At 40.5% G+C, this 14,415-nt stretch overlaps 1 protein-coding gene across 2 annotated transcripts in view; it reads left to right on the top strand.

The window, feature by feature from the left end:
• Window positions 1–14,415, top strand: part of KLRG2 (killer cell lectin like receptor G2) — a 38,301-nt gene that overhangs the window by 17,103 nt on the left and 6,783 nt on the right. For both annotated transcript variants that reach the window (XM_016426185.2, XM_016426186.2), the window contains exons 2-3: window positions 6,971–7,072; window positions 7,245–7,390. In XM_016426185.2, coding sequence (XP_016281671.2) covers window positions 6,971–7,072; window positions 7,245–7,390 — 248 coding nt within the window. The remainder of the gene's footprint in view (window positions 1–6,970; window positions 7,073–7,244; window positions 7,391–14,415) is intronic.

Below are 14,415 nucleotides of genomic sequence, written 5' to 3'. Positions count from 1 at the left end.
TGAGTCATGAAATCTGAGGACCTTGTTATTGACCTGAATTCCTAGAAAAGCAAATACTCTTCCTACTTTTACAACTGACTCTATGATTGCTTCTGTTATCTTTATTCAAAATCAGGAGATAGTAAAGATGTGTACTTAACATAAGAAGGTTTATAACAGGAGCTCTTGGGCTAACTCTTTCCTTATCTATCACTGCTTATTACTGGAACTAGCCTTTCTCACATTCTAGTTACATATGCTATTGAAAAGATTATGTATGATGAATTAGTTTTATTAAATGACAATAAATGCAAGTTCAGCTCTTCAAGCCCACTACTAAAGCGATAACTAATGAGCGTCTATAAAAGGAATCCATGATGGCCAATCATGGATCCATCAAGAGAAAGTCATGGCAGATTGATGGAGAATGCTATAGAGAGTTTACCTAGATTTCAGCAAAGCATTTGATAAAATTTCTCCTGCTATTCTTGTGGAGAAAATGTGGAAATATAGGCTAGAAAATAGTACATTTTAAGACATGGACAAAGTAGGGATTTGTCTGGCTGGACTCTGCATATTTTCTATAAAAGTTTTATTTTTTATTCCTTTAGACAGATAGAGGGAGGGAGAAATAATAAATAATTGGAAAAATAAAGAAATGTTGTGGGTTGTTTGTTTTTTTAACGGGCTTTGAGTGGGTGCAGAAAGTATTGATTGAGAAGACTCCAAGAGTAGTCTGAATCTCGAAAGACATCTACAGGGAGAGCATCAGGGACCTGGTTGTTCCCATAGCATTGAATATTTGGATATGTAACTTGGAAAAAGGTTGGTATTCTTAACAGATATGCAAATGGAACCAAGCTAGGAACCATAAGTAATACTGAATGGCAGAGTTGGAATCCCCAAAGAGCTTGAACATCGTATATCTACCCTGGAACCAAAGCAAACAGAATGAAATTCACTAGGGATAAATGTGACGTCTTATCTTTGAATTCAGAAAATCAGCCTCCCAAGGATGAGAGAAGCCTGGCTAGGCAATGGTTCAGATGGAAAAGATCTGGAGACTTTTGTAACCTGGATGTTCTGCATGCATCAGTAGCATTGTCTGATAAGAAGGAAAGCTACTGTGCCTACAGGTTACAATAAGAGATCTGGCATCCAGGGCTAGGAAGGCAATAGACTCTTTGGGCTTTATGTTTAGTTTATGTTTAGCCATGTTTTAGGGAGGACTAATGAGCTAGAGATGGCCAAAAGAGAACAACCCAGGCTTTGAAGACTCAAATTCATGCCACAAAAGCATCACTTGGAAGGACCTGGTGATGTTTGATCTAGAGAAAAGGATGTAGGAGGCATGATTGCTATCTTCAAACATCATCATATGGCAAAGGAAAAGGCTTTATTTCGATTGGCCTCAGTAGAAAAGGTTGCCTCAAGAAGTAGAAGTAGGGGGCAGCTAGATGGTTCAGGGGCTAGAGAGCCAGGGCTCAAGAAACTGTTGTGATGATTAAATGAGATAATATTTGTGAAGCTCTTCACACGGTGCCTAGTACACAGTAAGCACTATATAAATGCATATTCTCTTCTCTTTCTCTCCCTTCTTTCCCCATTTTGCTGCTATACTGTAAGGACTATGGGACCTTTCCATTTGACTTGAACTGAAACCTTCCATGTGTGTTGTCTTAACCATTAGAATGTGAGCTCCTTAAGAGCAGAGACTGTCTTGCTTTCCTATTTATATTCCTAGTGTTTTAATATGCAGTGCTTTGCACAGAACAAATATTAGTATTTTTTCATTCATTCGTTATTGACTACTTTGCAATTTCTGTGATTCCATGACTTGCCCAAGGTCACATATGTAAGCAAATAGTAGAAGAAGGAGTCAGATCCAAGGCCTCCTTCTCCACATTCAAGGTTCCCTTTTCATTATAAGTGATTTTTCTGTTTCCTATTAAGAGAAAAAATATGACAGAAAATCTTCTTAAGAGCAAATTACAGCTGTAAATGGGCTAACCCATTTATTCATTGCTGAAGGGGATTTATCACTGTTGTTTGGGGAAGAAGGATGGGGAAACTCATAACTAGGACCCAAGGAAAGCGAAACAACGACAAAACAGATTCAACTGAACTCAAGGATAAGTGAAGACCTAGTACTGACCAAAAAAGTCCTCCAAATATTGTATTCAATGTGGCCCTTTGGAACAAGGCCATGGGGCCATCTCTGAAGCATAAAGGCAGATATTTTGTGTATCAAAAGGAGTTTCAAACTTGGCCAAAAAGTTGATATCAAAGGTTCAAAAGCAAAATTTCAAGGCTAAGTTATTGCTGCTTAGACTTACAAAACCTTTAGAATTCCATAGGAAAAGAAATTCTGAATCTTGAAATAAAAAATAGAAGCAGATATTTCTTAGAACCTCCAGGCTAGAGGCCTTCCTTATTTTCTCTTGCCATCTAGAGAACATGGGCTGCCTGTTGGTCCTCATCATGTCACTGGCCTGTCTTTGTTGAGCATTTATTTCTTTGATGATGCCGTCAAATTTTAATGGTGTTATCTGTACTCTGTTTTTTCTTTGGAGTTCCTTTTTTGTGGTTCACTGGAGTGGGTTCAGGCCATTATCCACTCACCTACCCCTCCATTATCCTCTAAGATGGCTACCTAACTAGCCAATCAATATTTATTTATTTTTAATATCTCTTGCCTTCTGTGTTAGAATCAATACTAAGTATTGGTTTCAAGGCAGAAGAGCAAAGGCTAATCAATTAGAGTTAAGTGACTTGCCTAGGGTCACACAGCTAGGAAATTGTTTGAAGCCAGATTTGAACCCAGAATCTCCCATTTCTAGGTTTAGCTCCCAATTCCCTGAGCCTCCTCACTTTCCCAGCTACTCAATACGGATATCAGGAGCACACTCACAACAAAACCCGCTGGATCTCACCATCTCTCTCAGATTGTGTCTCCCCATTTTTCTATTTCTCCTGCCTATTTTTTTTCTCTCCTCCCTTCTCCTCTTCTTTTCCAGTTCCCAAGTCTTCCTCTCTGGATGGCTTCATCTGCCTGTTCTCTCCACAACACTTCCTCCTTAGTCCTTCTTCCTCCTCCCAGCTCCTCATGTCCCCCAACCTCTAGTCCAATTCTTCTTCTTGCTTCTGTGACTCTTATCTATTTAGTAAGCCCTGCAGGGAAGCTCTATACATTGATACAGATAATCAGCATTAGACAACTGCCTGAAGCATTTAGAGATTGTTATTGTGTGGACAGGTTCAACTCTTCATGACCCAATTAGGGGTTCCTTGGCAAGGATATTGGAGTTAGAGGCAAGTGGGCAGCTAGGTGGCTCAGTGGATTGAGAGCCAGCCATGAGATGGGAGGACCTGGATTCAAATCTGTCCTAGACAGAAGGCAGCACCAAGATGGTGGCTTAGGAGCAGCAAAAGTTGAATCTGCTCTGACTGTCCTTTCAAACTGATCTTTAGACAGTGCCTCAAAAGGATAGGATCAAAGCAGGACAAATGAGGGGGCTCTCCCACTGAATGTAACTTGAAAGGTAGGCAGAGAGAGAGTTAAATTTAAAGAAATAATATTTCCTAGCTGTCCAACCCTGGGAAAATCACTTAACTCTGTTTGCCTCAGTTTCCTCATCTGTAGAAATGAGCTGGAGAAGGAAATGATAAGCCATTCTATTATTTTTGCCAAGAGACCCCCAAATGGGGTCATGGAGTGTCAGACACAAAAGAAATGAATAAACAACAAAGAATTTGAAGTATACATCATCTAGGTTCCAGCCAAACTTGTTTTACCCTGTACAAGACTTTTCTTCTCCAGCAGCATAGTATGGTTGAAAGGGTACAGGATTTAGAGTCAGAGTGCTTGGGTTCAGATTCTGAGACTTGCTATTTGTGTGACCCTGGGCAAGTTGTTCAGCATCTCTAGGCATCAGTGCTTCATATGTCCTTTCTATCTCTAAACCCTGTGGCCCATTTCCATGCCTTTGGTCGGGATGTCCCCTATGCCCAGTGTACACTCTCTTCTCACCTTTGCCTCATAGAATTCCTAGCTTCCTTCAAAGACCCTCTCAAGTACAATCCCTTATAAACCATCTTGAACCCCCACCCCCAGTTGCTATTGGATCCCAAACTCTCATGAAATTACTTTGTATGTATTTTGTACTTGCTTTTCTGCTTTCCCTCCAGTAGAATGTAAATTCTTGGAGGCCAAAGACTGTTGCCCTTGCATCTCTAGCTCCTTGCAAAGTTCCTGGCCCATGTGGATGATTCAATATTATCTCTATGTAGGTTCTCATAGACCCTCTTCAGATCTATTTCTTCAGTCCCAACATTTCTCCTGACCTCCAGGCTCATGTCTCCAACTGCCTCTTTGTCCTGTAGACATCTTAAACTCAACATGTACAAATCTGAACTCATTACCTTTCCCTAAAAAATCCTCCCCCTTCTCAGCTTCCCCAATCACTCTAAAGCAGTGGTTCTCAACCTTTCTAATGCCGTGACCCCACAATACAGTTCCTCATGTTGCAGTGACCTCCAAACCAAAAAATTATTTTGGTGGCTACTTCAGAATTGTAATTTTGCTAATTTTGATTTGGAATATAAGTACCTGATATGCATTCTCATTGCTACAAATTGAGAGGTTGAGAACTGCTGCTCTAAAAGCTACCACCATCTTTCCATTCACCCAAGCTCACAACCTAAATGTCATCCTCAGATCCTTACTCCCTCTCACAAGTCTCCTCCATAATCAGAGACTTGCCCAAGTCCTAGTAATTCTCCATATGTTGTATACTCTCCTTTTTCTTTTCTGACACTGCCACCTCATAGGTGTGGACCCTCTTCATCTCATCCCTGGAATATTACAATTCCCTGTGGTTGATCTCTCAATCTCTAGTCCTGTGTTGGTGAACTTATGGCACATGTGCCAGAAAAGGAGCTGCTTCCTACCACCTTCTCCACTGTACCTGAGGATATTTCTCACATCACCTACCCCTCTGCCCAGCAACCCAATGGGAGTGCTTACTCCCTCTTCTGTCTGGGGTAAGGAGGAAGCTCACATAAGGTATGAGGGTTGCAGTTTGGGCACTCAGTCCCTAAAAGATTTGCCATAACTGCTCTAATCTCTCCCCACTCCAGATCATCTTCTGCTCAGCTGTCAAATTAATTTTCCTAAAGCTCAGATTTAGCCATGTCAACCCACTCTTCAATAAATTCCAATGGCTCCCTATAACTCTAGGATCAAATAGAAATCTATCTGTTCAGCATTCAAACTTTATAAACTGTTCTCATCCTGCCTTTCCAGGCAGTGAGTTTGACCTCTTTGCTCTTCCTTACACAAGTCACTCATCTTCCAACTTCCTGTATTTTTACTGATTGTCCCCCATGCCTAGAATACTCTTTCTTCATTTCTGCCTCCTGGGTTTTCCTACCTTCTTTCAGGTCCCATTTACAATCCTATCTACAATTGACAACAAGAAAATGCGTTCTCCACCAGCCACTACTGCGTATGTGGAACCATGGGTTATAGCAAATGGAGAAATTTTGAATGCTGTGGATAAGATCACTTATTTTCCAGGGGTGTACACATAGATGATGAGGTTGAGCCACACATTGCCATAGCTAGTCCAGCGTTTAGGAGACTCCAAAAGAAAGTGTCAGAAAGAAGAGGTATTGGACTGCCTACTGAACTGGAGGTCTCAGAGCTATTGTGCTGACCTCATTGCTGTATGCCTATGAAACCTGGACAGTCTGTCAACACCATGCCAGGAAGTGGAACCTCTTCCATTTGAAGTGTCTTGAGAAGATCCTGAAGATCAATAGGCAAGATAAGATACCAGATATTGAGGTCCTTTCTTGAACACAACTACCACACATTCAAACTCTACTGCAGTGAGCACAACTCCATGGACTGACCATGTTATTCTAATGCCTTAAAAGACAATTTTACCAAGAACGCACACAAGGCAAACCCTCATAGGTATCTAAAGAAGCAATACAAGGACTCTCTCAGAGTCTCTCCAAAGAATTTGAGTATTGATCAAGGGACAAAGGAGACACTAGCACAGTTCCACCCAGCATAGCCTCCCTGCATCAAAGAAGGCTCTGTGCTCTAAGACCAAAGCAGAATTGCCATAGCTCAAAAGAAACATGAGATGTGCAAATTTTGAGCTTTCTGAGCTCATATTGTCTAATCAGCCTCAGTCAGACACCCTGCACATTACAATGTTGTCATATTGGTCGTCTTCTAGTAGGAGGGACAGCCATGACCTATAGCAATGCTAGCTTCTATGGTAAGCCTTTCTGATCCACTTAAGGCTAGCACCTTCCCCTTGTTGATTACTTCCAATTTATCTTGTCTATACCTTGTACATATTTGGTGTGTGAGCTTTTCAAGGGCACTTTCTTTGCCTTTCTTTGAATCCCCAATGCTCAACACAGTGCCTGGCACATGGAGGACACTTTTAGAAAGCCTTTTCTTAGAAGTCTAAAAGGTAATAGATTATGGGATTTAAGCTGGAGTCTTTAGAGGTCATCTGGTTCCATTTTCTTTTTTTTTTAATAAGATTCAGAGGGACAAGTGACTTACTCAAGATCAAAAAGCTGATAAGTGACAGAACTATCACTTGTCCTCAGTGTTCTTTCCCGTAACCCCCATAGTGCACTACACACAATAGATGCTCAATAAAAGTTGGTTATCCATACTATTTCCCAAGTAGTTAGTTTTACATTTCCCATTGCTAATTTTAAAAGTGGATGAGTGGTATATTTTCTACTTTTTGCTTTTAAAAAAATTCCAATTTTTTACATTTAAACTCACATAGCTCTTAGGTGATTTCTGTACTTCCCAGGGTCCCCAGACCTCTACCCCTACTATTATCAATGTGAGATAATCCAGGATCAGATGCTGGGATATTCTCATCTTCCCCATAATCAATTTAGCTATCTCCTTGTTTTTGCCGAGTCTGTCTCTTGTTTTTCCACCGTCTAGGGCTGCCAACATACATGAAATCCCTACGCTGGTCTCTGGTTGTCATGGCAGTATTGCTGGCCATGGCTGTGATTACCCTTGTGGTCCTGGCCTCTCGAACAGGTAACGCGTCTTTTTTATGTTTTTTTTTCATCCTTTAAATCTCTCCTCCACTCCCCCTCCCTCCATCCCTTCAACCCCACCAGAATCCCATCACTCCCAGCCAGAATTCCCCTCATATTCTCCCAGATTTGCCCCAGTGGCCCATTTGGTTATATTGTCCCTGTTTCCACAGGAATGAAGTGCCAACCTTGTCCAGAAGGCTGGATGTGGTCAGAAGAACATTGCTACTATCACTCTTTGGAGGTTCAAAGCTGGGAAGACAGCAAGGCTTTCTGCTCAGCCCACCAGGCATCTCTCCCATTATTGAGCCACTCAAAGGTGAGAGGGAAAGAGCCTGTGATAAGGCAGTGACCAAACCAGGACTGATCTGGAAGCAGGTTTATGGAGGTCCATGGGCTTATAATCTGGGTGAGAAGATAGATCATACTAGTAGCAAATGAGGTGTCCACACTTATAACAGACCTAGCTCTTGCCTTAATTTTCCTGGTTGTCAGAAAAGCAACAAAAACTAATATATATCACTTACTATGTGCCTGGCACTGTGCTCATTCTTTTTCAGTTATTATCTCATTTGATCCTCACAACAGTGGAAGATAGATGCTATTATTAGCCCCATTTTACAAAAGAGGAAACTGAGGCAAACAGAAGTTAGGTGACTTAAGCAGGATGGCCCAGCTAGTAAGTGTCATTTAAACTCAGGCTGATGTTATGGAAGAATCTTAAAAGATTGCAAAATAGCAATGGCATTTATAAGAGTAGACTGATTGAAATAAATGGGATACTCCCCCTCTGGTGTGGTAAGTTAGGGCTTTTTCCCCCCACTAAAAATGCAGAAAACAGTGTTTTAAAGGCTGGGAAACCAAATACAAAGTAGGAATTAATCCTTTTTTTTTTTCATCAAGAAGATTGTACAATGTATGCCTGTCCTCACCCCATAAAAAGAGTACTGTGCGAAAATTAATTCTATTTTTTACTTCTGAATTTTGGCAGACACCGCCATCACGTTTTTTCAACTATAGACAGCCTGAATAAAGTAACTGGTTCCTCAGTTGTTGTTGGGTCCTTAGAGGAGGAGAGACAGATGCCAACATCTGAGATAGAATTCTTTCTGTGCCCATTCCAAAGCCCCTTTTGATGAAGTTCTAGGCAGGGTAGTTTCTGTTTCTGCTAGAATTTGAAGAATACAAGAATACTTCTATGTTAAAAGAAAAAGGAACAGTTGGGTGGCTCTAGAGCCAGAAGGTCCTGAGGTTCAAATCTGTCCTTCCTAGCTGTGTGACCCCTATTGCCTAGCCCTTACTGCTCTTCAACCTTGGAACTAATACATAGTGTTGATTCTAAAATGGAAGGTAAGGAAAGAAAGAAAGGAAGGGAGGGAGGGAAGAAGGAAGGAAGGAAGGAAGGAAGGAAGGAAGGAAGGAAGGAAGGAAGGAAGGAAGGAAGGAAGGAAGGAAGGAAGGAAGGAAGGAAGGAAGGAAGGAAGGAAGGAAGGAAGGAAGGAAGGAGAAGGAAGGAAGGAAGGAGAAGGAAGGAAGGAGAAGGAAGGAAGGAAGGAGAAGGAAGGAAGGAAGGAAGGAAGGAGAAGGAAGGAAGGGAGGGAGGGAGGGAGGGAAAGAAAGAAAGAAAGAAAGAAAGAAAGAAAGAAAGAAAGAAAGAAAGAAAGAAAGAAAGAAAGAAAGAAAGAAAGAAAGAAAGAAAGAAAGAAAGAAAGAAAGAAAGAAAGAAAGAAAGAAAGAAAGAAAGAAAGAAAGAAAGAAAGAAAGAAAGAAAGAAAGAAAGAAAGAAAGAAAGAAAGAAAGAAAGAAAGAAAGAAAGAAAGAAAGAAAGAAAGAAAGAAAGAAAGAAAGAAAGAAAGAAAGAAAGAAAGAAAGAAAGAAAGAAAGAAAGAAAGAAAGAAAGAAAGAAAGAAAGAAAGAAAGAAAGAAAGAAAGAAAGAAAGAAAGAAAGAAAGGAAGGAAGGAAGGAAGGAAGGAAGGAACATAGGTCATAGAAAGAGTCTTAGATTTGGAAGGAATCTAATCCAACTTCCCAACTTGTCATCTCCTGCAGGGATCCCCATATAATGTCCCTCCCCCTAGGTGTTCCACCTACCTCTCTTTGAAGACATCCAGGGATAGAGAAATCACATCTAACAAACCAGCCTCGTCCCATTTTTAGGCAGCTTTGTTAGAAAGCTTTTCAATGGAGCTTCTGAAATCTGCCTCCTGGTAACTCCCACTCACAAATTCGAATTTTGATTTTTGGCATTGACTTCCTCTTTTATCAGGTCTCTTCATCTTTTATGTGTATGTCCTGGACTTCATGGGGAATCTGATAAAGCCTTTGGAGCCTTTGTAAATATGTTTTAAATGCATAAAATCAAATATACTGAATTTCAAAGAAAATAAATTATATTGAAATATAGCTACCAAAACATATTTTTTTAAATTCATAGACCCCAGGCTAAGAACTCCTACATCCTGTACATGATGGCTCTTCAAATTGTGGAGTTTTTATGGTTTGTTCTCTAGGCTAAACATTCCTTCAACCTTTCCTCATGGGACCTGCTTTCAAGACCCAACCTTCTCTACTTCCCAGCCACCATCCTGCTTGGCCTCCTGTGTATGTGCTCAGCATCCCCTTAAATTTCAGTACCTAGAGATGTGGTCTACCCAGTGTAACACAGTAAGACTGTTTCTTCCAAGAACAAATAGCAATAGCTCTATGGTACTTTGTTGTTTTACCCACTATTTCTGTAGATAATTAGTAATAGTTTGTATAATCCCCATTATACCTATGAGGGGAACTTGAGCTCAGATATGTTAAGTGACTTTACCAAGGTCATACAAACCAAGATTTGTAACCAAGGCCTCTGATGCCAGATCCAGGCTCTTCCCACTATTTGATTTGGGGGGGGGGGGGGGCAGCTTCATACGCTATTGACTAGAGTCCCCAATCAACTAGATCTCTAAATCTTCTTTACATGAACTGCTGTTAAGCCAGGTCTTCCCTAATAATGAACTGGTATAGTTGATTTTTTAAAAAAGCAAAGCATATTAGAGTTGTCTCAATTCAGTCTCATTTTTTTAGTTGAAGTCTATTGTTTCAGCCTATGGAAGTTTTTGAATCTTGCATCCATCATATGATCATTAGGCTTATATCAAAGCAAGAGTGTGCTGGAGTCAGCTCTTAACAGCTAGCCGAGTGTTAAATTCTCAGGGTGAGCACTTTACATTCTAGAAACAGCTGATACTACACATCAGGACTTGATTTGTGTTTTCTTGTTGATTTTTGGACTTGAGAAGTGGAGAGATTAATTTTTTTTTTTAATTTTTACCTTCCATCTTAGAACCAACACTGTATGTTGGTTCTAAGGCAGAAGAGCAGTAAGGACTAGGCAATGGGGGTCAAATGACTTGCCCAGGGTCACACAGCTGGGAAGTGTCTGAGGCCAGATTTGAACACAGGACTCTCTGTGAGGGAATATAGTGAAAAAGGTGCGGGGGCAGTCTAGACGTGCCTCTAAGCTGCAGACACCTCAGAACTGGGATCAAGGAAAGACATCATTCCTGAGAGGATTCTTTGCTGAGTCTTTGCAACTGTTGCTTCTGCCAGCTGTTACAACTAAAATTCTCTGGAGACTGTGTCTTCATTGTATACTTATTGATTAAATAGCAACAAATGAGACAGCTTAGAAGGAGAGCTTGGTGGCTAACCACCACCTCCTCGACCAGGCTGAACCAGCTCCAAGCCAGAGCCAATGCCTGCCCGACTCCCTGGTTCCAGGAGAAGGGGCTGACATCCTTCCCCTCCACCACTGAGATGGAGGACTCAGACCTCAATCTTCTGGAAGCCGAGTAACCATGTGGCACTTAGAATGCTTGCCTGGACATGGCGTGGGTTTCCCAGCAGGGCAGCTAGCTGACTGACTTCATTACTAAGGGAATCCTTGTTTAGAGATAAAACAAAGAACTTTCCTCCAGCCAGCCCTTCCTTACCAAAGACAAAAGATGTAGGCAAAAGGAGGGAGGACTCTACTCATGCATAGCCTCAGCCTGGGGAGAGATGTAGCCCCCAAACCAAGTGGTTTGTTTTTTTTAGCTCTAAAATCCAAAGGTTGATTGGGGAGCCAAAAAGGGGTATAAACTAATATTAACTTTCCAGATAGCTATTAACCCGACTAATATCAAACCAGATTTTTTAAAAGTTAGAATCTCATAAGATCAGAATATTAAAGCTAAAAGGATCCTTTGAGGTCTTCTCATACAATCACTTCATTTTACAGATGGGGAAATTGAGGCACAGAGCAGTCAAATGACTTATTAGTTAGTGGCAGAGTTAGGCCTAGAAGCCAAGTCTTTTGACTATTTCTACTTCAAGTTCTCTTGGGCTCTGTGAGCCATTTTCCACATGAATTAAGGGCAACTAGGTGGGACAGTGGAAAGAATGCCAGTCCTTGAGTCAGAAGAACTCATCTTGCTCAATTTCAAATCTTTCCTCAGACATTTACTAACTGTGTGATCTTGGACAAGTCATTCAACCCTATTGCCTCAGTTTCCTCATCTGTAAAACAAGCTAGAGAAGGAAAGTGCAAACTGCTCTAGTATCTTTGCTAAGAAAATTCCAAATGGGGTCATGAAGAGTCTGGCACGACTGTGACAACGGAACAACAGTCACCACCACATGGCTTATAACTGACATAGCTGTAAAATAACACTTTGAGTGCTATTAAAACTCTCATTTTAGCCTCACAACCCTGTGAAGTCAGTACTGTAATTGCAGTTCTGTAAGAAAAAAAGGACTATCATAATACTATTATTCCTATTTTATAAATAAGAAAACTGAATGTCAGAAATGTTAAGTGATTTGCCTAGGGACTAAAAGCTAGTATCAGTCAGAATTATCATCCAGGCCTTCTTCCCTTCTGGACTAGTACCCAATCTGCTGTGAAGGGTTAAAATTTTGGGAAGGAGTTTGATAAACAGTACGGAGGGCAATTTGGTAAACCACAAACACTTACTTATTTTGAAGAGAAATTAGGATAGGAAATAGGAGGGAAGACAGTGAGATGATCACTCATATTTTATAGCCATGCCTAAAATTCAAACCCACACAAAAATTCTAAGAAACTATAAAAGATAAAATTAAATCTCAATAATAAACATATTGTATTTTAAGAGATTTATTAGTGATCATTAGAAATCAAGGAATAAAGAAGATACAAAATAAAGACCACATGCCCATGACTGATCAGCCAGTTCAAACACCCACCTTACCACCACCAAGCTCTGGACAGGAAGTAAAGATGGAACCTTCCACATGCCCGCCTAATATCCCCTATCTACAGGTAATACATAATGACAGGAAGTCAATGGGCTCCTGGGAAATGTAGTTCTTTTTTAGAGTAACAGATTTTCAATTATACAAAACCCTAAATCTAACTGCCTTTTTGGGCAGGATCTTCTTGCCTGGCAAAGCAGGCCTAATTTATCTACCCTGTCTAACTAAGATTATATTCTCTATCTATCTACCTGAACTTAATCAATGAACATTAACCATTAAACAACCTCATGAAAGTAGTTCTTCTCCCTCATCTGTAAATAGTGAAACTGCCTGTCAGAGACACAGACATAAATGCCTTTTCCTTCCAAGTTCTGAGTAGAAAAGCCCTCCTAGTCAGAGCCTTCTCCCTCAAAGTCCTAAGGAGAAAAAACTTCAGAACCAGCTCCTTCTGCCTCAAAGTTTTGAGGAGAAAAAACCCTCAGAGATAGGCTCCTTCTCAAATTAGTATCTCAACCCAAACTCTCAAAAGTTAACTGCCAGTTTCTCGTGACAAAGAGACTGATACAGAACCCTGCTCTCTCTAGGAAGCCAGGGAAATCTGCCCACTGATTTCTGCCCACTGCCCACTGAATCCTTTCCTTATATAGTTGGCTTCTTAAAGAGAGAGAGGGCCGATCTGTCTATTATTGCCTCCTAAAGAAACAGAGGGAGATTAGGAAAACTCCTTTTAACACTACCAGTCATGAACTTCCTTCTTGGTGATTCTTTTCTTCCCACAAATCTTTCTCTTCACCTTGATTTTTCTCTTACCCCTCTGCCATTTGCTTTCTATCAATTTGTGTCATCCCTTCTCCAAATTCAAACTCAAAACTCACCTCCTCTCTGAGAAACCCTTCCCTGGTTAACCCCATCTGACCTTGTCCAGTACTCTAATAATGTCTTCTCTCAGTACTTACTTGGTTTCCATGGAGTATACTTTTCATTTATCCTTGTCTATTTCTTTTGAGTGTCCTAGAATTACCCTGAATGGAGAAGCCTTTTCTTCCTATGAAGGCTCAGTAATTCCCCAATTCCAACCCTTCAGGGGAGAAAAATCAACTGAGAGCTACCAAAAGATAAAAAGTGACTTGATTCAGTTTAGGTTGGGATTCTTTCAGGGAGAGAAGTACAAAATGTTCCACTTTTTAAATTAACAACTGGGGTCATAGAATTCTATTCAGTGTCTCAAATACTTCAAAGAAACTGCACATACTTCAGTTCCACTGGATCACCAGACAAAGGAAAAGATAGAAAGGAGAAAAGAGTAAATGAAAGGCCAAAAGACAGATGGATGCTAAACTAGACCAGACCATCCCAAATAAAGACAGAGCCAGGAAAAAGAGAGGAAAGGATAAGAAAGAGATCGTGCTCTTTAAAGTCATATTTTTATGGATAGCTTTTGTTTTTATGTTACTGTCCTTTCCAAGTATATCCCTGCCATAACCAGCATGCCATCTGCTCTGTTTACTGCTGCTACAAGATAGCTTCTCTTTTTTTTTTCCAAATCTACCCTCAACAAGATCTCAGCTCTGCCCCATCCATTCCCACTCCCACCTTCCAAAGTTTCTGGTTGAAGCTCCTAATTCCCTTCTTATTTTTGGGGAAAAAAAGTTATATTGTATGGAAGCAATTGCCAAGGGAGTTTTTAACTGAAACTCCTGGGATTCAGAAGCTCCAGGGTAAGGTGATTATGAGTTTTAAGATTTATCAGCTGTAGGAAGGTAGGGACAATATCGTTGTATTTCCCAGAAGTCCAGAACAATAGTAGTTGGCGCTCATTAAATATTACGTGAATGAAGCCCATCTTACAAGTGCAATAAGTCAGAGGGAATGTAAACTTAAAAAAAAAAAGGAAAGAATGATAATATGGCCCTTTCCTAAGCCCAGGAGCAAGGAAGAAATCTATAGACAGATGATAGAAGAAGAACAAATGCTTCTCCTTTGTCAGTCCTTGACGGCCCCTTGGAAGGTGGACCTATTAATATTTTGTTCTGGTATTCCAAAAGATTAGAGTTTATTTCCATTTTTTTTAACTCTTATTT

The sequence above is a fragment of the Monodelphis domestica genome, chromosome 5 (genome assembly GCF_027887165.1).
Source record: "Monodelphis domestica isolate mMonDom1 chromosome 5, mMonDom1.pri, whole genome shotgun sequence".
NCBI lineage: Eukaryota > Metazoa > Chordata > Mammalia > Didelphimorphia > Didelphidae > Monodelphis > Monodelphis domestica.
The sequence above is the reverse complement of the archived record's forward strand: the minus strand, read 5'-3'. Positions and strand labels throughout refer to the sequence as shown.